Source organism: Dioscorea cayenensis, chromosome 3, assembly GCF_009730915.1.
Source record: "Dioscorea cayenensis subsp. rotundata cultivar TDr96_F1 chromosome 3, TDr96_F1_v2_PseudoChromosome.rev07_lg8_w22 25.fasta, whole genome shotgun sequence".
Lineage (NCBI taxonomy): Eukaryota > Viridiplantae > Streptophyta > Magnoliopsida > Dioscoreales > Dioscoreaceae > Dioscorea > Dioscorea cayenensis.
Genome location: NC_052473.1, coordinates 1481797 through 1504661, shown reverse-complemented (window position 1 = coordinate 1504661; position 22865 = coordinate 1481797). Strand labels below are relative to the sequence as shown.

The 22865-nt window shown below is 31.9% G+C and overlaps 2 protein-coding genes across 7 annotated transcripts; both read left to right on the top strand.

The window, feature by feature from the left end:
* The first annotated feature begins 9474 nt into the window (after positions 1-9474).
* On the top strand, positions 9475-14192 carry LOC120256751. Of its 6 annotated transcripts, none has more exons than XM_039264429.1 (9): positions 9475-10098; positions 10170-10393; positions 10468-10538; positions 10609-10770; positions 10855-10960; positions 11085-12400; positions 12620-12761; positions 12824-12913; positions 13907-14192. In XM_039264429.1, the coding sequence occupies exons 1-5, from the start codon at positions 9878-9880 to the stop codon at positions 10873-10875; spliced, it is 699 nt and encodes a 232-aa protein (XP_039120363.1). In that variant the 5' UTR covers positions 9475-9877; the 3' UTR covers positions 10876-10960; positions 11085-12400; positions 12620-12761; positions 12824-12913; positions 13907-14192. The 6 variants fall into 6 exon arrangements, with proteins under 6 accessions (XP_039120363.1, XP_039120368.1, XP_039120381.1 ...); XM_039264434.1 differs by having other exon boundaries at positions 12824-13633; XM_039264447.1 differs by having other exon boundaries at positions 10173-10393; positions 12824-13925.
* A 4823-nt stretch (positions 14193-19015) lies between these two features.
* On the top strand, positions 19016-22858 carry LOC120253189 (probable disease resistance RPP8-like protein 4). The gene is made up of 4 exons (XM_039261515.1): positions 19016-19387; positions 20020-22419; positions 22526-22579; positions 22682-22858. Exons 1-2 carry the CDS (start codon positions 19089-19091, stop codon positions 22415-22417), a joined length of 2697 nt encoding a protein of 898 aa, XP_039117449.1. The 5' UTR covers positions 19016-19088; the 3' UTR covers positions 22418-22419; positions 22526-22579; positions 22682-22858.
* The last annotated feature ends 7 nt before the right edge of the window (positions 22859-22865 follow it).

Below are 22865 nucleotides of genomic sequence, written 5' to 3'. Positions count from 1 at the left end.
AACACCATTCACAGGAATGGGGCACTACAGAGCTGGCTAAAAAGGTGATAATTTTTATTTATTTATATCAAATTTTATAATCTATTTTATAAAATTAAATTTCCATTTATTACAAAATTGGTATATATAACAAAGGGTTACTTTTATGATTGCAATTTCATTTCACGGGACATATATATACATTTATATAAAAACAAAATAAAAAGTCGCACACTAACTATCAAGCATCTGCTTGACCAATGAAATGTATAGAAACCAAAATATATATTTTTGAAGGAAAATAAAATGTTTTTCATCACGATATATACATATATATAATTATCAATAAATGAAAACTTGAATTATATAAAGTGAGAAAATAATCAATAACCAAATTATAAAAAGTGAAAAAGGACAAATAATATGAGAGGTTTGAATGGTTAATCAAATAGAAAGTGAACCGTAACAAGAAATACACCACTTGCTGCTACCAGTGGAATATATCCTCAACCACAAAGCCTAAAATAATAGTACAAGACAAATATCAATTAACAAACTACACCATAATATACAAGAATTTTAAGAAGTAAAAAAGAAGTAACATTTACTTATAAATTTAAATTTAAAAATATGAATACATCAGAATATAAGCGGATCCTTCTATAAGTCCCTTCAACTCCTGTAAAAAAAAAAAAGACATTCGTTTAAATAAATAGTGGTGATTGGATGACCATCCGATCTGAAACTAATTGAAATGTGGACGGTTCCGATTTATGTATGGTTCTACAAGCGGTGTGCTTTGCAACACTCATAAAAAGTATTTTAATTTGGACCCAAAGACCTTAAAATTAAGGCCCATTAATGATTAAAGCATTTAAACAAAACGCCCATTTGATGATGAAAAAGGTTGTCGAGTATGCATATTTATAGAATTTTATATGAAAATTTTAAAATATTCAAATGACTTGCTAATGTGCCATTGTAGAAGTTATATTTGCCGATACACCCTTCTTTATTTCTGGGATATCTATATGATTACAAGTTAATTTGAGAAAACCTATTCAAATATTTATTTATCTTAAAGTTATAATTTTTTTTCGTAGTTGGATGAAGAAAATAGTGTGAAGGTCATTTTGGTCTTTTTATTAAAAAGTTAATTAGTTTGTGAGAGTAAAAGTAAATAAGTTAAAGACAATGTTAAATACACATATCTATATAAGCGTGCAAATGAAAGCCTTCATTAAAACTACCTTAAAATCGAATTTATGTGATTTAGAAAATAATGACAAATAACATTAGAGATTTAAATAATAAATCATGCATATAGCATTGTCGCCGTTTATCATTTAATTTAGTGTTTAATATCTATATTTAACTATTCTAAAATCTATACACAATATTAAAGTAGATGTATAAATTGCTCTTAGAGTGATTCAAGAAATAATTTTAATATTTTTATTTATATTAAATATAGTATTAATAATTAAAAATTTTAATTGCATAATAGGCATTGATTTCATCATGGGCATTAAATCGGTTCTATATTAAATATAAAATGTTCTAATGAAACTGATGGTAATTTAATTGATTAGAGAGGGTTTTATGGAAGATTTTTTTATAAAAAATTTCATATATTTAAATTGCCATTGATTTCATCATGGCCATTAAATCGGTTTGAGTGGTAATCTGATTTGAGAAGGTTTTAAGGAAGATTTTTATTTATTTATTTATTTTTTCATATATTTAAAGTGGCATTGATTTCATCATGATCATTAAATCGGTTTTATATTAAATCCGATTAAACGAGCTTAATTTTATTTCATCATGGGCTCGAGCTACTCGTTTACTTTTGCGAGCCGAGCTCAAGCCCAAAATTACTCAGCTCGTGAGGCTCGCGAGCCTAAACGAGCTTCTATATGTAAATTATTTATTAATCCTTCTAACTTTTCAAATATTCACTGCAGTCCCTCTTTTTTCAAGTTACTTATTTCTCAGTCTCTATATTAGTTTAATTTTATTTAAAAGTCCTCTCTCTATACTTTTAATTTTTAATTTTAAAAAAATATCAATTTTTTTTACAAATTAATACTAATAATTTAAATATATATATATTTAAGAAAAATATTTATAGAAAATTTTTATTTGGGCTTGATATTTTACAAATTAGTTTATATAGTTTAAAAAAATATATATTTTAGAAAATATTTACGAAAATTATTGTTTGAGCCCTTGATTTTTATAAACCATGATATAACATATAATATATATATATATATATATATATGAAAAATATTTGTAAAAATATATTGTTTGAGCTATTGACTTTTTACTTAATCTAAAAAAATTATATTGTAAAAATTTTGACCTTTTTGAAACTCGGTGTAGACTCGAGTTCGGCTCGAGTTCGACTCGAGCTCGGTTGACATAAGCTCGCTTGATAAAGTAGGCTCGAGTTCGGCTTGAACTCGGTAAAAATAGTGGCGAGCCAAGCTTGAGCATGGTCAAGCTCGGCTCGGCTCGTTTACAGCTCTATCTCTGCCAAGCTTGTCACCGTCGACGCCACCTTCATCTGCATCTCCGCTTCGAGATCATTGAGGTCTCTGCCAAGCACATCAATTTTCATCTCAAGATCACCGACTCTATGATGATTAGATTTAGGGTTCTAATTTCAATCAATCTGTGATGATTTTCTTCTTTGGGTTATAGCTATTGAAGGTTTTAGACTACAATGTGTCAGTGTTGTTCTCAAAGGCTCTGGCCAACATCAGGGCACAAATTTGTTCGGAGTTTCGACGTGTCAGTGATGATCGCCTGAATCTAGCTAAAGCCACGCCGGTTCATCCTAGAAAGACAATCCAGGTTCATCTCTTTCTCTGTTTCTTTGATTTTGTCCCTAATTTTAGTGTGGTTTTGATTTTTTTTGATTTTTTAATCTTCTTGTTCTTAGGTTTTATGATTTTCTGAGTATTTTTATTTTGATTTTTATGTGTTTATTAAAGTTTGAATATCTATGATAATAAGAGCCTGTGAACCAAACATGGTAATCTCACATTACCACAACATTCCCAGGCATATAACATTCCCGATCACATTACCATGGTAATCTCATTACCATGGTAATACATCATTACTGTGAACCAAACGCCCCCTAAGTGTTTTTGAAGGTAATGCAGATTATATCTTGCTATTTTTTTAAAAAAAAATTTACGAGATTGAATAGTTGAGTTGATAGGAGCATCTGTTGATGCATCCAATGAGGCTCAAGGGTTGAACAGGAATCTCTATGCAACTTGTTGTTGTAGGTTCTAGCGTCTGTTGGTTCACTGTGGCCCCATTCTAGTTTTTCCGGCTGCTTCTGCTGCTGTTTTCAGGCTTCTTAGCATATATATTGTGGTCGAGTAACAAAGTATTATTCATTTTTCGCTGTTTGACTATCAGATAAATAAGTATATATATCTTAGATGAAGTGGGATGGGCTGAATTTATCTATCTGCATCTATTGCAGTAACATGACAATGTTGATGATAAGTCTGATTTAGATGAGGGGCTTACACAAAAAATAGATCTCTAATTTTATCATTTAACAATAGTAACATGACAAAGTTATTATTCATTCAGTATCTATTTGTAAAGGTTAATTACTTTTACTAGAGATAAATTTACTAAACAAGTTCACTCACAACAAGTTGCATAGAGATTCATGTTCAACCCTTACAGTTCAAGGTTTCTGAAAGTCTCAGATCTTCATACTTTGTACTAGGAGCAGTCTGGAAATCCAAGTGGGCATGTGAGTGAACTTGTTGTGGTTTTTGAATTTTGTGATCATTTAGTTAGTGATATCTATAATGATTTGCTTGTAATCAGTGCGAGAATGTGTCCTTTTTTTCTGTAGGCATTAGGGTATGAATAACTAGTTTTTCTTCATTTTCTTGATCTTTAGAAATTTTCTTCTTTCTCTATATGTTGTTGGTGTCAGTGTGTGAAATTGCAAAAGGTTTAATGGTATGAGTTTATAATTAGAGCATGAACAATTTGGTACGCTGCTATGTCAAGAATGTAGTGGTTTTCAATCATTACTCATTAGTAACTAACATAATCCATAAATAAACCTACATGAGATCATTAAAGTTTTGGGTTGTTGGTGTTGTTAATGTTTTGGATTTGGAGTTGGCACTAAGTTTAGAAACAATTTTGTATTCTACTTGAGATCATCTTGAAAGGTTAAGGTTATTATTAATCATGAAATTCAACAACTATTAGAAAAAGGGTGATGATGTTAAGGAACAATGGCAGTGATTCCAAAAAGGGTGCAAAGAGAGACAAGCTGGATATAACCACTTAAATCGTAATCCTGGTTTGAGTAATGAATGGCATGGTTGGTCCAAACTGTGGAAGCTTCATGTTGCTCCAAGGGTTAAACACTTTATCTGGCTTATGTTTCATGGTAAAATCTCTACTTCAGATTTTCTTAATAGTATCAACATTGGTCCTAGAACTCTCTGTGTCCATTGCCAAATTGATAATGAATCTATTGAACATCTTTTCCTTGATTGCCGTTGCGCACAGATGGTTTGGAATACTCTTAACTTTCAAATGGAATGTATTATCTCCTTTCCAGATCCAATTTCTTCTGGTTGCTGGCTTACTGATTACAAATTCTCCAAATATACTACTTCTGTTATTGCTGCTTGCGTTTGGTTTATTTGGAAGGCCCGCTGTGATGCTATTTTTAATCACACTGTCCCCAGTTTCAATATTATTGCTTATAAAGCAGAAGCCCATGTCAAGGATTTTCTTCAGGAGAATAATTCTCTCACTGGTCGCAAGCTTCTCTTAAATAATTTCTCTCATATCAATGGTCTTTTTCTCTTCTTTGCTTACAGATGGACAGCCAACAACAACTCAGGTAAGCTGGGTTTTTTCATCTCAAACAATAATTACATTATATCCTGTGCAGGCAGTGGTTCTTTCTCTGCTGAGTCCTCCATTGAAGCTGGCATCAAAGTTTTTCATATTGCAATCCGTCTCTCCTCTGATCGGCATTTCAACATCCAGCGCATTTTGCATTGCTCCCATGATCTCTCCAATCTTCTTTCAAATGATCGTAACCCTGCTGCTTGGAGACTTGCTTGGGAACTCTCGGATATCTCCCATCTCCTCATCACTGCTGGCAGCCCAACGTTAATCTCTATACCATTTAGCTGGAATGCCCCTGCCTTCGCCCTTGCTTCTCACGGCAGCAATAATCACCCTCTCTGCTTATTTCACTCTGGCCGAGATTTGCCCAGATGGATTATGAAAATTGTATCTGATTTTGGTTTTCTCTTTTAGTTTCTGTTTTGCTTTAATTCTGTTCTTCTGGTTTGTTTTTTGTTATTTTCTTCTGGTCTTGGTTGTACTCCTTGAACTCTTGTATATTTTTTTTCTTTATCAATAAAATCAGCTCTCTGAGCTCTTTCCTCAAGAGAGAGACAAGCTGGATTGGTCACCAAAGTCTTTTCATCATGCTAAGTTGGTAATGAGTGGTGTTCTAATTCTGTATGCAATACCTTGACTAATGTAGTCCCATGTCTCAATGCCTAAGACTAGCATTCACTGAAACCCAATCAATGGCACCAATGTTAGTTGCTAAATCTTGGCCAAGATCTAATTTAGATAGGTTTGGGAAAACTGTTTTTCTTAGGCCATGATTTGTTTATCCTTGTACTTATCACTTGCATTTAAATTGTTTGATGAAATGATTCAAAGAATGGAGCAAGTTTGAATGGTTATTTTGATAAAGAATTATAGCTCTCTTTTCTCTCCTCCTTTCTACACTACATCCAAACCTCATCCAAGGTATATATATATATATCCTCTCTACATCCAAACCTCCTTCCTTCTCCAAGTTTAATTGATGAAAACTTGAGGTTTTAATTGTTTGAATGGGAATCTGCATGCTGTTTTGAAGATGATAAAGCACTACAAGGAGTTCTCACTAGCCTTGGTTATAGACTACTTCTTGGTTTAGATGTTGGTAGTGTTCTTGAAGTTACTAACTGTTTTTCCTTCCTGGTATGATGTTTTATGGGTTTATTATGTATGAATACCAATGTTTTCTCTGTGTGTTTATGCTAATGATTTGAAGTGTATAGATTAGAGAAGATGCTGAGGAACTTGAAGTAGACGGGGCTTAATTAGTTGCTAACCACCACATCCTAGAAGTGCTAGACAGTGAACACTATTTAGGTGTGTCTCGCTGTTTCTATTTGGATATTTTTAACTTTTATTAATTATTATAGCCTTGTGTACTGATCCTCCTAATTTTGCTTTCCAGAGAGCGGTTGTTGCTTTAGTGCTAGAATTTGGAGAACTTTTAGCTTCAGGCTGTCAAAATTTGTTGATCAAAGCCATTGAAGCTCAGGTAATGTTGTTGTTATTATCTCTTATGATATGAACTTATTTTACAAGAATAAGAAACTTATTTTATAAGTTAGAGATCAGCCTATTCGCCGATTACTAGCTGTGGAGGATTCCTCCAGTTTATCTATCTGACTAGTGCACCATGGGCAGTAGAGGCTTCCGACAGCCAAAGTAAGTCTCATTGATTAACTTGATTTTGTGACAACAGAACTACTATGCTTGACCCTGCGTATCGGAAGATTCAAAACAGTAAGTAGAAGCCATGGGCATGGACTTTATGCTGATGTGATCAAATAAATACAGCTATAAAGAGAAATAAAACCATGTGTTTCAGCTACTGCTAATTTTCTGTATTAAAAGGTGCAAGTAATGGTGGTCTTCTTGGAAAAGTTGATGTCAAAATACAATTGCTAGCCAGATCAGACAGGCAAAATAACTCTCTGACAATAGCACCAAATGATATAATCAGATAGGAAGCTACGATTAGATGTCTCAAACCTCATTAATCACTTCTCTAGCCTAAGAGAACATATGAAAACCACAACTAAGCTGAGTATTCTAGTTATAATGAAGAGAAATTTCGTAAGGGCCTTTTATTTATTATGAACATCCATGCTTTATTTCTCTGTGAAAAAAGCCATGAGCTGGTAGTGAATATGAACCCTGAATTTGTTTAACTGTATAAGCTGAAGGAGCTAGATGGTTATGAACATGCACCTTCATATGTTGTTATGTTCACATAGCTGGTAGTGAATATACTCAAGCCTAGCCTACTCTATTTCTTTGTCCCTGTTTTCTTTTTCATATTTAATTATACTGATTTTCTTGGCATCTTCTTCTTAATTAATCCCTCAGTAAAACTGAGCATAAAGGAAGAATTGATGTATATATTGCTTTAGTTTAGTCACTGGGGATGTGATTATGCATGCCAATTAGAATTATGAATTTTTTTTTTCATATGTTCAAGATTGAGAGTGGGTGTAATCACATACGTTTTGTTGTATGAGTGTGGCTGCCATCACATGTATTTGAGTTTTTATATGCACATAGTGTAATGAGACAAGATTTAATTGAGTTGTTTCTTATCTTGTTAACTCTCTAATCAAGTCTAATCATGTATTATTTTTGGCTGGGATCGACTTGTTCTTAGTCCTAACAAGATTTTAGAAATTTTAAATCTTATTGTTAAGGGGGTCATGTAGTCCTATTTCTAGCATGTTGCTTGTTATTTTAAGGGAAATATTTGTCAAATCCTTTTTGGTGAACTAGGATATGTAGCATGATGCGTAGCTTTGTGACACGGACAATACCTTTCTGTTTGTTTCTTAACTCCTTTCAGAACAGCTCATATATATGTGGATCAATGTTGCATACATATATATATATATATATATATATATATATATATATATTTTTTTTTTTCTTAAACTGTTCTTTACACTCTCATTTAAAAAATTGTGTGTGCATATATATTTGAAGTGGGTTAGTGTTTGTAAAAATATATATACTATTAATTTTACTGAATGGGGTATGTTTTGTTCTCTGCATAGTTATTGGGTTTTTCTTTTTGTGGCGTGTATGTGTTTTACACCCCAGGGGACTCTCTCTCTCTCTCTCTCTCTCTCTTTTGAGCTTGTTTTTATATTTATTTTTGTTTTCCATTTTTTTTGAGGTTTTTTTTAAATGATATATATGTGTACATATGTTTTTTTTCGGTGTTTGTATATAATGATGTCTATATATTATTGATTTTTGTTTATGGCCTTTCCTAAGGGTTTATATATGGCATTTTTAATATATACTATTAATGTTTGGTTATTTTTTTATTTTTCCTATGTTTTTGTCAAGTGACATAATATATACACACACAATTATAGGTCTATAAAGAATGAAGAATGAGACTCTTGCATTAAGGTTGGACCCTCAAGTGTCACGTTTCACAGGCATTAATTTTTTTAATTCTTGCATTTCTTTATTTATTTGGCTTTTATTACTTTCTTTATTGCAGTATGTCAATTACACATATATAATTATTGGTGCAGCTCCAATAGATATCACATGTGGGCTTTCTAATCCTATTTGGATTTCTAAACATCACCTATTGTTAAATCATATTCTTCAAATTATTACTTCATTTGGAGTTTTTATTATTGGTTTTGCTATCATATAATTGGCTTAAATAGCAGAATTGTAAGCTTTAAGAAATTCTGCAAATAATTTAGCATTTAATAGTTTTATTTGATTTTAATTATAATTATAGCTCTTTATTTGATAATTTTTGTTTACTAATGTAGGAGAATTCATGGTTAAAGATCGAGAGGTTATTTTGTATAATTAAACAAAAAAATATTTTGTAATAAAAGTAGACTAATAGTGTAAAACTCTTTACATTTTGTTATTAATTAAAATACATTAAACTTGAGCTCATTATTTGTCAATAAAAGTCGATGAAATTGAATTTAGGATATTTTTGAAATGTATTTTACTGAATTTAGGATATTTTTGAATGTATTGAAAGATTCAAGGTTTTGATTTACATGCTAAACAAATTTATTTATTATTTGTAGGAAAATAAATTAAAAATTAATTCAAAAAATTATTAATTATAGAGCCGTTTATAACCGTCTCTAAAGCTATTGGTAAAGATTGAGAAATTATTAACTATAGAGGTGGTTATAATCACTTCTAAAGCTATTGGTAAGTCAGCTTGCCAACATATAATTTTTAGGACTAGTTTGACAAAAGATTCTCCATGCAATATTTGATTTCCAAAAGTTAAAACTTATGGGGTAGTCATAGTAGATGTACATGGTTCTATATAAAATCTTATGATGTTTTAGTAGTTTTACAAAGTAATTTCTAGATTTTTCTGTACATTCTTCTAATTAAAACTATTCTAATTTTTTTTTATTATTATATAACACCTCTCTGTTGTTCATCACTAGTATGCTTATAGTTTAAAAATAATGTAAAAATTGTATATCTGTTTCAGAACATTAAAGAAAACAATAATGATAAAGAACATTATTATGATTACCTACTTTACTCTTGCTATAATTTTTTTTCCTTTCTTTTGCCTGTTGTTACCAATTGGCCATATGAAGCAGTATATCAGTGGAGATCTTTATATCAACTTCTTGATATACTTTGCTGCAAATACAAGCAAGCATCTCATTAAAAGAGAGACATATTGAGAGGGTTATGAATATATCAGAGATTTAAGCACCACGACTCCTATTCCCCTCCCCTTTCTCACCGCAAGATCGACTCTCGCCAAAACCCTAACCCTAATCCCCGGCCCAGCTCCTCCTCCGGCGATAGCGGTTGGTTCTCCAGCGATGATGAAATTCACACCAATCTCTTCAACCAAACCTCTTCTCTCACCCTTAACAATTGCGATGATGAAGACGATGACGATGATGAGACTGAAGCCCTAATTTCCTCCTCCACCGACTCATCGGACAGTATTAATCTTAGGAAGAAGGTGGAGAAATTGATGGTTAAGGAGAGCTTCGCAGTGGTGAAGAGATCCGACGATCCGTACTCTGATTTCCGGCGATCCATGACGGAGATGATTGTGGAGAAGGAGTTGTACGAGCCCCCTGCTTTAGAGGAGCTCTTGCATTGCCTTCTCTCTCTCAACTCTCGCCATCACCACCGCACCATCATCTCCACCTTCTCCGAGATCTGGGATGCTCTCTTTCCAAAACCCTTGAGGTTCACTGTTTTTCTCATCTTTGCTCATATCATACTTCTACAAAAATACTATGTTTTAACAATAATAATAGAAGAGGTCGGCATCAGCGCTCAAAGAAGTCTGCGGGCTCATTTGCGCATTTTCCTCATCGACCACGACCGCAGGGATGCTGGATATCAATATCTTCAGGGCCAAGAAAGGCTTTGATTCCGAGCGCATGTATGCATCAGCGCTCAAAGAAGTCTCAGCGCCGCCGTTTCGCCAGTGTCAAGGTCATCAACGAGATCATTGGCCTTGACAAAGAATGGCGGCAACGTATGCATCCCCCACTTCCTCTCTTCTTAGCTCTGTGGTTAACTCTTCTCATTTCAATCTTGTTGTTTTGGCAGATCAATTTGAGTTGGAGATTCTTAGAAAAGACTTCAATCGAATCAACAAGGATGTTGCACATCTCAAAATTGTGGGTTTCTTTGTCGTTCTAAGCTGTGATTTGGGGGTAAATAGGGTTTTTGATTGTTTGATTGGTGCAGGTGAAGGAGGATGCGACGGAGATGATAAACAGCACTAATGGAAACAAGAAATTGACTGCGGAGAAGGAGATTGAGGTTCAACAGGCGAAGGTTGCACTTGATTCTAAGCTCGAGATAATTGGCAATCTTGTGCATGACTCTGTTCTTGTTAGCAGTGATGAGGTTCGCCTATGAGCAGACATCTTGCTTTTCGCTCTTTTGATGTTTATTGTGTTCTGTGGACACTAATTTGACTATGTTTTTCAGGCAAACAATGAAATAGTTTGAGTATGGGGTGATAGACGTACAGAAGACAAGTTGAAGTATCATGTTGATCTTGTCAAGCTTCTTTACATTACTGATCTTGAGAAAGGTATGCTCAATTGCAGCAAAGTCATAATATATTATCGTTTCAATGTCATAATACCTATTGTAGTATTTCATTAATTCCTATATTATTGTGTTTCATTAGTAAATTGTGTTTCATGTCATTGCAGGAACAATACCTTTTTTCTCCTGTGTTTTGTTTACCTATTGTAGTATTTCTGTAATTCCTATCTTATAAAGACTGAGGCTGGTGATGTCCCTTCTCTTTTCTATTCTTTTTTCTTTTTCTCATTCTGTTTGTAGTTTGTATTATGGCTTTTCATTATCAAAAAATTTGCTGTGTTCTTCTTTCTTGTGGATTGTAAGTTGGTGCTTCTTGTGAAAATGTGATTATCTATTGACTGCTTGATGTACAAGATGTAATTTTGAGAATTTTTTTAATTATTATTGGGAGGCTTTCTATTGCCTCTTGCATGTTTGTTACTTGTTCATTGTGTGCCTGTGGGAGTGGGCGTAGGGTGTGGGGTGTTCTCTCCTATCTTTTCCTTGATTTCTCCCAGATGTATGTTCCCTTCCTATATGTGTTTCTATTGCCTGATGATTGTGGAGATATAATTTCTGTTACATCTAAGGATTTATTGTTGTTACGTGAATCTGATCATGTTATCAAATATTATTTATACTAAGTCTTAGGATTTTCTTGGATTTCTTATTAGTGAGGAATAGTTGATGCCCATATAATACCGTATTTTTGCAATATGGACACAATGGTGCACCAACAGACAAGATTAATTGAATTGCATTGGAAGTGGATATCTAAATAGTATTTCAAATTTTGTTTTCCCCCATAATCATCTTAATGTTTACTTGCACGAAGAAATTTTAAAATTTTTCAAATTTGATGCTTTTAGAGCTAAGAGACATGCACGTCTTGATGACAATTTGATATTGAGCTAGGCAACAGAACAAATATCAGTTGTTATAAATGTATTGCTTCGTTTTTTTTGAACTTTTATATGTTAAATGAGATCTTTTCCTTTTAATACATCTTGGATTACTAAATGCATGCCTTTCATTTGTATGCATACCGATTATGATTGAAGTTGCCATGGTGGATTATGGAATTGAATCGTATGTTTCTATGAATTAACATTTCCTGTTAATAAATGTAATCATGAGTCAATTAGAATTAAGAATAAGCTTCTCTACCAGAGCTGGAGATGTACTATTACATGTTTGTATTGATATTTTTGATTGATCAAAAGAATTACAATGAGGTAACTCTTTTCATGGTCATTACTGTTTTTTGATTGTTCACTTTTACGTGGATGAGTTTACTCATTTTCTTGTCTTATTTTTACCAGGCTAAAGCTTGTTCCTCTGTAAGCATTGCAGGCCTAAAGAACATAAACAGAACTGTTGATGTTTTAGCCTCTAAGCTGTCTTACAGCTATGAACTTTCAAATAGTCTTGCTGAAATTCATGGGTGAGTAAGAAAGACTTTCATTACATGTTTATAAAAGTTTTTTTTTTAAATAAATATATTTAACAGTTAATTTTGAAAAATGTTTATTAAAAAGTTTTTCCTTCCAACCCAAAATTTTAAAATAATTCTCTAAAGCCCACATTTTTATCAGTTGACCGAACCCTCTAATTTTTAATTTTTAATTTTTTGCATTTTTTGCATTTTTGCTTTTTTATACAGATGCTAAGGAAAGCCTCCTGCAATTTGCTAGAAAGTCGCCTGTTGCAGCTCAAGGTTTCCGAATTCAGTGCAACAAGTGGGCTGTCATTAGTTCGCCTGCTTCTTGGCGAAATTCCGGAGAGGACTATCTTCATGCAGAAAGGTATGAAGAAGGCATTGACACCCTACTTTGAACTAACTAATGTGAGTTCTTTTCTTTTCCAGCGAGGAAGTTGAAGAAGAGGACCATGGAGGCTCTAGAAGTGGTTTCATTTTTTTAATTTATCACAACCAAAAGACGACAACAAGAATCAGGTACGGTGTGTTGTTTTGATTTTGTTCACTAGGATAAATAAAAGGTGTGTTAATAGTGGTGTTGGTTTAACATTTCTTATTTTAAATTTTTTTAGAAAATTAGCTAGAATCGCTAGCTTTGGGTTTAATAGTGGTACTATGTTCTTTTGTTTGATTTTTTTTTTTAAATGTTTGGTGTATGGGTAGTCAGAGTTTAGATCAAAGTGTTTTAAATAATTTATCTGGTTAACTTTGAATTTTTAGATCAGTGATACTGTACAAATTGAAAAAGATGAACATACACATTAGGTAATAGAGCTGGCCATGTTGGTTGAACCTCTTTAGCATTAACCACTCATTGTTACTACTCAATGCTATGCTTCAATAGACTTTCTGCTACTGTCAACAGTCCATACCATTTAAAAGTTTAGTACATTTCTGAAGTTCTTTCTAATGATTATTTAAGTGAATTATGTCCAAGTATTTGATAAGATCACTATTTTAGTAGTTTGTGTCATACTTAACAGTGGTGGTTGGATTTCTTAAGTTGATTTTTATTTCTTATTTTCATATTATTTTCTATATGTTGAGCTCCATAGTGTCCATGTGCACGTCAAGAAGGTTGTCCAAGGAAGTTTTAATTCATTCAGAGCACTGTACAAGCCTTTTCTAGAAAAGTATGCATATGAAGGATTGCTAAAAGTTTATTCTTTTTCTCATTAGAAAGTATCAATTAAACAGGTTAGTTTCTTTCACTAGACTTCAAATACTTATTATGATTTGGAAACAATTGCATGTTTGGTGCACCCACTGCTATTCAACTCATTAAAACCATTTACTCATTTGGCTATCTTGGCTTTCCGCCATGGAAGCTAAACACAAAATTTTATGAAATAGAAGCTTTTAGACAACATATTGTTAGGCCAACTGAGAAAACTGAAGCTTGATATATCATTTTTTTTTTCTTTTTGTCAATGACATACGGATGCACTAATGACTGTGTCCTATTGGTAGGACACTAGTTTGTCTGTGACGAGCTGCCTCTTCACTTCTCTTCCTTCAACAGTATGAAGACTAGTACCCTACGAACCATGCATATGGGGTTGTTTTATATGCATGCCTTCTTTGTGGAAGCACCCCTGCCATCCAACCATTCACTTGTCCTTTTCTTCATTCCTTTGTCTCGAATGATTAATAAGTAAACTTTAAAACCACTACTTTTATGTTTTAGTAATCATAACTTTTTCTCTAACTAAATGAAAGATTGAGGGATGAATTTTTTTTCGCAATAATTATCAAAATGAATGATTTATCTATATTATTAAAAAATTAACATAAATTATTTGGTTATATATATATATATATATATATATATATATATATATTAAAGGTAACAAACGATTATCTATATTATGCATGAGTGTGAGTGTCTCATTACATGTGAGTATAGGTTTTTGCATCACTCTTGAGATTCAATGCTCACCATTTCACATGAGATAATTTGTAATGTTATTATTATTAATTAATAAATATCATGGAATCAATCCCATTTGATTTAATGTTATTATTGTGTATTACTTGTTTTTTATTGTTTTTTATTTTTTTATTTTTTAATTATTTATTGGATATTTATTTATTTATTATCATTTGATGCATGAGGTTAAGAAAGTATTTAAAAAAAAGACTTGCTAATGATTGTTTTATCTAGCATCGAATTCTTTTTACTTAAAGTGTTTGCATCTTCAGCTTATATGAGATAAGGGTATTCATGGGTATATATATATATATATATATATATATATATATATAGACATAGCTACGGCTTCAGAACCGAACCGCTCTAAAGCAAGGTTCTCAGGGCGGTTTTCGGTTCGGGTTTTGCCCGCATTGCCCGGTTTCGGTTCAATCGGTTCCGGTTTGACCGGCTCATACTGCCCGTTTGCTAACTAAATAATTCAATAATTTAAATTAATTAACACAAAAATATAAAAATTAATTTAATACTAATATAAGATAGTAGGTTAAGTTAGTAGGTATACTGTGATACCCGAGGTTTCAAATGCTTTTATTTATTTTGTTGTTAATATTTTTTTAATGTTCATGTATGTTATTTGTTTTTCTTTTAGAATTGTTTTTATTTTTTTATTTTTCTTTTTCTTTTTGATTTCTAGTATACTTATATAAGTTGCATAGTTTACAAATTGAAAATCTTGGGAGTTTTATCTATATATTGGAATATATATATATCTTTAAATGATCAACAAAATCAGGCAAATTGATATATATACACATATATATTCATGTTTATTTTATTTTTATTTATTTATATATTTTTAATGATTCAAATGTTTTACATGAGAGCATTTTACTCAAGTATATTTTCATTTTATATAAAAATAAATATAATTTAATATGAACTACGTTAATTTTTGTAAGTTTCAAAACCCGAAGATATATAAAAGTCTAGTCTTTGTTTTTTTATATTAAATTATAAAAAAATAATATCGAAATCTACTAAAGAATTGAATATTTAAGTACTTCGTTAATTAAATTGTTTTTAATAAATCCATATTTAATTTAGTAACTAATAATTTGTGGCATAATCAATTAATTATAACTTATCCTCTTGCATGAGTAATAAAAGCTTTCGTACTAAGACAAAGACATATAAGTTTGGACGAACGTATCTAATCTGGCTAATCAAGTATTCGTAATCGCACCTAATCAATAATCAATTTTGGTTAATATCTTTAATTAATTATTTAAAAATATCTTTTAAACATGCAATTACTTAATTAATTACTCGATTAATGATATTATCAAAATAAAAACCTAATCATAAATGACGTTATTTATATAAGTATGACATTATTCATATTATATTTATATAATATAATATGAATTTTTGTTTTGAACCTTTGCTGAACTGTATGTAGAATCACCGGTTGAATCGCGATACGGAATCACTGGTTGAACCGCCGGCTCACTTGCTTAAATTTTGAAACCGGAACCGAACTTTATATGAGGGTTCCGGGTTCCGCTTTTTAGGACTAGTTACGGTTTTTCCCGGATCCGTTCGGTTTTCAGTGTCTCGGCTCGGCTCCACTGGTTTCGGTTCAAAATGGCCACGTCTATATATATGGTTGAAGTATAAACTATTTTATGCATGCCCCTGGGTAGCTGCTCCACTTAAAAAACCATGGAACTGATAGCCTCATGTCTCTCTGCTCCACTTAAGAAACCCCGTGATTGTTGGGTCGAGGCCCATTGACTTTTTTTTATCCACGATGCTGTCACCTACAATGCATTTCCATGTTTGATGGATCATAGAAAAATTAAACTAATATTATTTTTATTTAATTCTAAAATATTAAATATCAAACTTATTTTATTAACCTAAAGATAAAAATTATTTGTTATTCAATTTTTTATTTTTTTTTCAAATACTTCCCAGTTCCCAGTTCCCAGTTCATAACAGCTGGGAATCTGGGATGCCACTATCAAACTCTTGGACCTCACCTACTCTATTTTTTTTAATATAAATTTTAGTTTATTTTCATTTTTTTAAAATACATCCCAACTCCTTGAAGCTTGATGCCAAGCTGTACTAGTTTTTTTTTCACATAAATTATAGTTTATTTAATTCTTTTAGAATATATCACAGCATCTTACAGCCGGGATGCCGGATGCCATTGGACCTGTTCTCTTGATAAATGTCCACCACTTGTATTTATCCTTTTTTTTATAATATAAATTATGATTCTTTAAAGTCAAAGGCAACGTATAGATTTCTTGATCATTGCATCCAAATTTCAGATCTAAAAAATAAGATGAGCAATTCATGATCCATCTGGACTTTTAGTCTATTAATATTGATCATATGCTGATAATGTTTCATGTTTGCATCCAATTAAGAAAACAAAATTCAAACTTCCAACTCATAAGAACACGTATATGTTAAATTAACTCCTCGTCTATACGTATCTTTAATTTGAATTGTCCACGATTTATAAAGATTGTTGGTCTAATGATTTTTTATGCCAATAAATTCTGTGTAAGATGTTTCAATTTTTCTTTTCTCTAATAAAATGAGTATGACATCATTCTCAACTAATATTGTCAGATGAATTAATTTTTTAATTATCTCATTTGCGAAGAAAATGAGTTACATAAGGGTGTATCTTTTATTAATGGTCTCCTTCCTCATTTTAACTTTTTTTTTCACTATAAATAGTTTTGTTTTCTTTATTTTTAATTATTTCTCGGTTATTTATTTATTTATTGTAATTTGATGAACGAAGTTCAGAAAGTACCCCTCTCGTTTAATTTTTTAATTAATTTATTTATTTATAAAATTTATAAAATATACAATATTGTTTTTTAAATTTAATATTTATACTAAATATAATTTTATAATTTTCAATAAATTATATTTTAAGTGAGTAATTTTAAAAAGTTAATATAATTTTTTATAAATTTTACATTGTTAATTAATTTTAAATAATTTTTTTAATCTATATGAAATTGTTAAATTGGACAAATCAAAAGGATCATAGGAGTATTTCACTAAAAAAAAAATGTACTAATAATTTTTTAGTTTATTTGCACAGATTTTTCATCTAAGGTGTCTGTGTCCTAGCTTACAAAAGATGATAACGGAGGTCCGTGTGGTTGAAGTATAAACTTTTTTATTATGCACACCTCTGGCTCAAACTAGTTTCTCCATTTAAAAAGTAAAACCATTAAACTAATAGTCTCTGCAAGTGGATGATGCATGGATCTTATTGGAAAAACCAAACTAATATTATTTTTTTAATTGACAATATTAAATATTAAACTTATTTTATTAATCTAAAAATAAAAATTATAGTTTATTCAATTTTTTTATTTTTTCCCAAATATCCCCAGCTCATTACAACTTACTTTACTGACTGTATTTTTTTAAAAATAACATAAATTATAGTTTAAAAAATAGTTCCCAGCTCATGACAGCTGAGATGCCACTATCAAACTCGTGGATCTTACCGACTGTATTTTTTAATATAAATTTTAGTTTATTTGGAAGGTTGCAAACTTATATAAGTAAATATAAATTCTATTTTGTATATATATATGATATAATTTTTTAAATAATTTTTAAATTTGTTAAATTTAATTTTTTTAGTTTTTTATTTTAAATTATAATATTTTTAGTCTCTCTTATGTTCTAAAAGGCCATACAGTTATTTTTTTTATGATTTAAAATTAAAGTTTAGAATTTAAAAAACTAATATGATTAAATTAAAATTAAAAAATTTAAAAAAAGAATTGCTCAAAAAGTCCATGAAATTTTACCATTGGGTCAAAAACTTTTTAATTTTTCCAAATCCCTTAAAAATCTATCTTTTTTCCAAAATTACTTTTAAGTTCAATAGCTAGATAACTTCAGATTTACTAGTCTTACATCACATTCAAATTTTATTTTTACTCTTTAGTTTTGGTATTTTGTATTTATCATTTTTACATCACTTTTTGGGTTTTTAGTTTTTCTGTCTTTTAGCAGATTTTGTTTACTATTCTGACTTAATCTATTCAAATTTGCGTGCTATCGAATGCAATCTGAACTCCAAAAGTCGACGAGAGCGATGAAACGAAATCGGTTAGTAAAAAGAGTGACCGCAGAATAATATTTTCGTCGAGAACTGACTCATTGAAAAGAATAAAAAGTTCCAGAGACTGTAGAGTAATTTTCCTTTAAAAAAATTACTGTTTAAAATAAAAAAACTAAATAAGTAAGTTAAAAAAAAATAAAAAGACTATTTATAAAATTTCCATCTAGTGTATTTTACAATAAATTGTCTTTAAAACACGTGCCACCTCAAAAGAAATGATCGGGGCAACTTGGGAGTACGTCTTGCGATCCTCGAGATCAGCAACGGCGTGTAGCACGTTGTTGATGTGACAACATTGGATGCCGTCAACTCCCGGTAGAGAGAGGATGCATATTGCATTTCCTTGATGGATCTTTGGAAAAATAAAACTAATATAAATAAACTATATACTCTATTAATTTAAAAATATAAAATTGTACTCCTACTCCCCCTTCATAAATTTACAGCTGGGATGCTGCCATTTATATCAACCTAGCTTCTCCCCCTTCATAAATTTATCCGCAACTTTCCTGTAGGAGGAGAAGAAGAAGGACAGGGACAAATCAATGGCTGAAGCTGCAGTGGGTTTTGTAGTCCGGAAACTTGGTGAACTTTTAGCTCAAGAAGCCATCAATTTATATGGAGTGAGGGATCAAGTGGAGTGGTTGCAACGAGAACTGGGGAGAATGCAGTGCTTCTTAAAGGATGCAGATGCAAAGAAGAACAAGGGTGATGATGAGAGGGTCAAGCACTGGGTCACAGAGATGAGAGACCTTGCTTTTGATGCTGAGGACGCTATTGACACTTTCATGTATTACAAGCTCCGAACACCAGAGAGGGATGGCTGCATTGGCTTCATTGAGAGGTATGTTTTACAAACACCAATTTATTTACATGAAAATGAGCACTTTTCTTATATTTTTTAGAAATACTTCTATGAAAACACCAAATTTATAGCTCTGAAAAAAAAGTTCTTATTTTCTGAATTCAACACTTGTAAATTAAAATAATATATATATATATAGACAAGGGTATGCTTTTTTATTTCTTTAGTCTAAGATTTTTAGGTGAAAAAAAGTTAAATATAACCTGGTTTTATAAATCTAATTTTAACTATTTAGATTAACTTATAAAATATATATAACTAGTGAAATTGTTTTTTTCAAAATTTATTAGGTCGGTGTTTTTAGAATAGACTTTTCATAGAGCTTTGAAATCGTATACTAGGTTATTTTTTCTTGGATGTACATGTCTTGCTACACTTGCATATGGCAGCTGACTACTTATTCTCAATTTCTTTCCCACATCCTCATGAGTTTTTAATCTAAGCTTAAATTAAAGAAAGTTAATTGTAAGTATAGGATGAGTAAGATGAATATCTCAAACTTTGGAGTCCTTAAATTTCTCTAAATTATTTGGTCAATTGAAATTCAACTATAGATGCATTAAAAAAATTGGAGCAGATTGGTATAAGAAATAACTATGATTTTTCTCCAGGCTAGTGTTTATATTTGATGAATTGATCAATAGACACAAGGTTCATGTGGATGTTCAAGGGATAAAAACTAGGTTGCAGGAGCTATCTCAAACTAGAGAAGTATATGGCATTTCTAATATAGGTGAAACAATTGGCACAACTAGTCAGCCTAGAAGTCAAAATGTGATCCCTATGTTGCCTCAACTGAGAGATGACATTGTTATGGTTGGCTTTGATGATGAGAAGAAAAAGATTGTGCAAGAGTTGGTTGACATAAACAATACAAATCAGTCAGTGATCTCTATTGTGGGTATGGGTGGTCTGGGAAAGACCACACTTGCTAAATCTGTTTATAATGATTTTGAAGTCAAGAGAAGTTTTGATATGTTTGCATGGGTAATCATATCTCAACAATATACCATCCTTGAGATTTTGAAGGGAATCTTGTCAGAAAAATCAGAAACTCCATCAGAAGATACAATCCAAAACCTCTCAATAAAAGTTTTTGATAAATTAAAGAAAGGCAAGTACTTGGTTGTTCTTGATGATGTTTGGAAAGTAGATGTATGGAATGAATTATTAAAAGTCTTTCCAGATGCTAATAATGGAAGCAGAGTTATTATCACCACCCGCTTCGAAAATGTCATTAATATTGCAGATCCTACCACCAAACTTCATAAACTGCGTTACCTAAATGAAAAGGAGAGTCGGGAGTTGTTTTTTCGCAAGGCCTTCCCAAGACAAGATATTGAAACATGTTGCCCGACAGATTTGGTTGAGTATGCTCATCAACTTGTTCAAAGGTGCGGGGGTCTACCACTAGCACTAGTAGTCCTTGGAGGACTTGTCTCAATTAAACCACAAACCCAAGATGCATGGCGGAAAGTTGTTGAGAGCATGAAAGGGCAATTTGTGGAAGGTGGAAAAAGGTGTTTAGAAATAATTGCATTGAGTTACAATGATTTGCCATATTACTTGAAATCATGTTTTCTTTATTTTGGTTGCTTTGGAGAGGATATGATAATTTCTGCAAAAATGATAATTAGATTGTGGTCGGCAGAAGGTTTCTTACCAACAAAAAATGGGAAGACCACAGAAGAAATTGGATTGGATTGTCTGGAGGAGTTGGCACAAAGATGTTTGATCCAATTTATCAAACGAAAATATGATGATAGTGTAAGTGAATTTCGAATCCATGATCTCTTGCGTGATTTGTGCATCAGTGAAGCCAAAGAGAACAAATATTTTGAAATCTACAAGAGTAATGACACTGTAGATTATGTGACAATGTCAAATGCAGCCCGACGACTAGTCATATGTAATGAGATTGGCATTCTAAACTATTCTAACTCAAAGTTGCGGGGTCTATTCTGTGGCCTATATAATTGTATTCCTCCCCATTTCAGAGCTTTGAAAGGGCAGCTTGACAGATTTAAATTATTAAGAGTGCTTCATTTGAATACTTTGGGTATGTCGGAATTTCCAAGTGAAATCAAATCATTGATTCATTTAAGATATCTTGCCTTCATCGAAGCGTATCTGAAGGAAGTTCCATCATGGATTGGTCATCTCCGCAATCTCCAAACTTTTATTCTTTTAAATGATGGAGGTTTAGAGAAGATATCAGATTCACTCTGGACAATTGGAAATCTCAGGCATTTTTATCTAGAAAGCGCATCGAGGGTTCCTCCACCAAATATGGGAAATAATGTACCAAAGAATTTACAGACTTTAGAGGGGGTAAATGCTGGATCATGGATAGGGCATACACTTCCAAAGCTCACGAACCTATGTGAATTGGGAATTCAAAGCGTCTCTAATGATCATGCCGATGCCCTATCTTCATCACTTAAGAAATTGGGTCGTCTTGCCTCCTTATCTATACATGGAGCCTATGGAGATGAAATTCCTTTGGACAACATCATTACAGCCTTTTCCAATCAACACTGCCTCAAGAAATTGTATCTCGAAGGAAGTTTGAACTGCAAACAACTTCCACCTAATGATGTATTTCCCCAACAACTAGTGGACCTACAATTGTTTTATTCTAAATTGGAGCAAGACCCAATGGCAACACTAGAAAAGCTGCCATGTCTCAAATATCTATATCTCTATGATGCATATAGAGGCAAAGAGATGATATGCTCGGCAACAAGTTTCCCTCAACTGTTATCCTTGAAAATTCTTGGTGAACTCGAGGAGTGGAAGATGGAGGAGAATTCAATGTCATGCCTCAAGTTTTTAGGGATCTACGGATGTAAAAGGTTGAAGATGATTCCAGAAGGACTGAAGAATGTGCGACTTGATCAATTGCATTTTATATATATGCCTGAAGAATTCATGAATAGGATTAAGGAGAATACAGGAGAAGACTGGTACAAGATACAACATGTGCCCAACATCGACATCATTAATTAAAAGTGAGTTCCTTTATTTAATTATTTGGTAACTTTGATTTTTGCGATATATGACCTTTCCATGTCATCTCAATTAGAATTAACTCTCTCTCATCTATTGATATTTCAGCATATGCAGCAGCGCAATGGATAATATGCTCAATTGTTAGCTGCCTTCAAAAAGGTAAGTCTTAATGTTTTATTAATTTTTATTTACTATGTTTTGTTATCAAGGAATTATCAAAATATCAAAAAGCAAAAAATACATACATGGTTGTTTGTATAGGGCTGCGTGAGTGAAGAGTTCTTTTGGACTTCAAAGGAGCTCCATATTAAGTAAGCAACCAAGGAAGCATACATGAAGTGTCTTATATATGAACTCTACTTCAATAATTGATGTTTGTGTGGATGTATGTGATTTTATTCTTGTAATGTTATTTGGGTTTGATACTTTGTGGTTATATGCCCAC

Excerpts from the sequence above, each read along its gene's own strand:
- LOC120256751 (XM_039264429.1), top strand. The coding sequence starts at position 9,878 with ATGGTTAAGGAGAGCTTCGCAGTGGTGAAGAGATCCGACGATCCGTAC. Across the intron at positions 10,394-10,467 it reads TGACAAAGAATGGCGGCAAC|ATCAATTTGAGTTGGAGATT; the intron begins GTATGCATCCCC and ends TTGTTTTGGCAG. Across the intron at positions 10,771-10,854 it reads TTCTTGTTAGCAGTGATGAG|GCAAACAATGAAATAGTTTG; the intron begins GTTCGCCTATGA and ends TATGTTTTTCAG.
- LOC120253189 (XM_039261515.1), top strand. The coding sequence starts at position 19,089 with ATGGCTGAAGCTGCAGTGGGTTTTGTAGTCCGGAAACTTGGTGAACTT. Across the intron at positions 19,388-20,019 it reads TGCATTGGCTTCATTGAGAG|GCTAGTGTTTATATTTGATG; the intron begins GTATGTTTTACA and ends ATTTTTCTCCAG.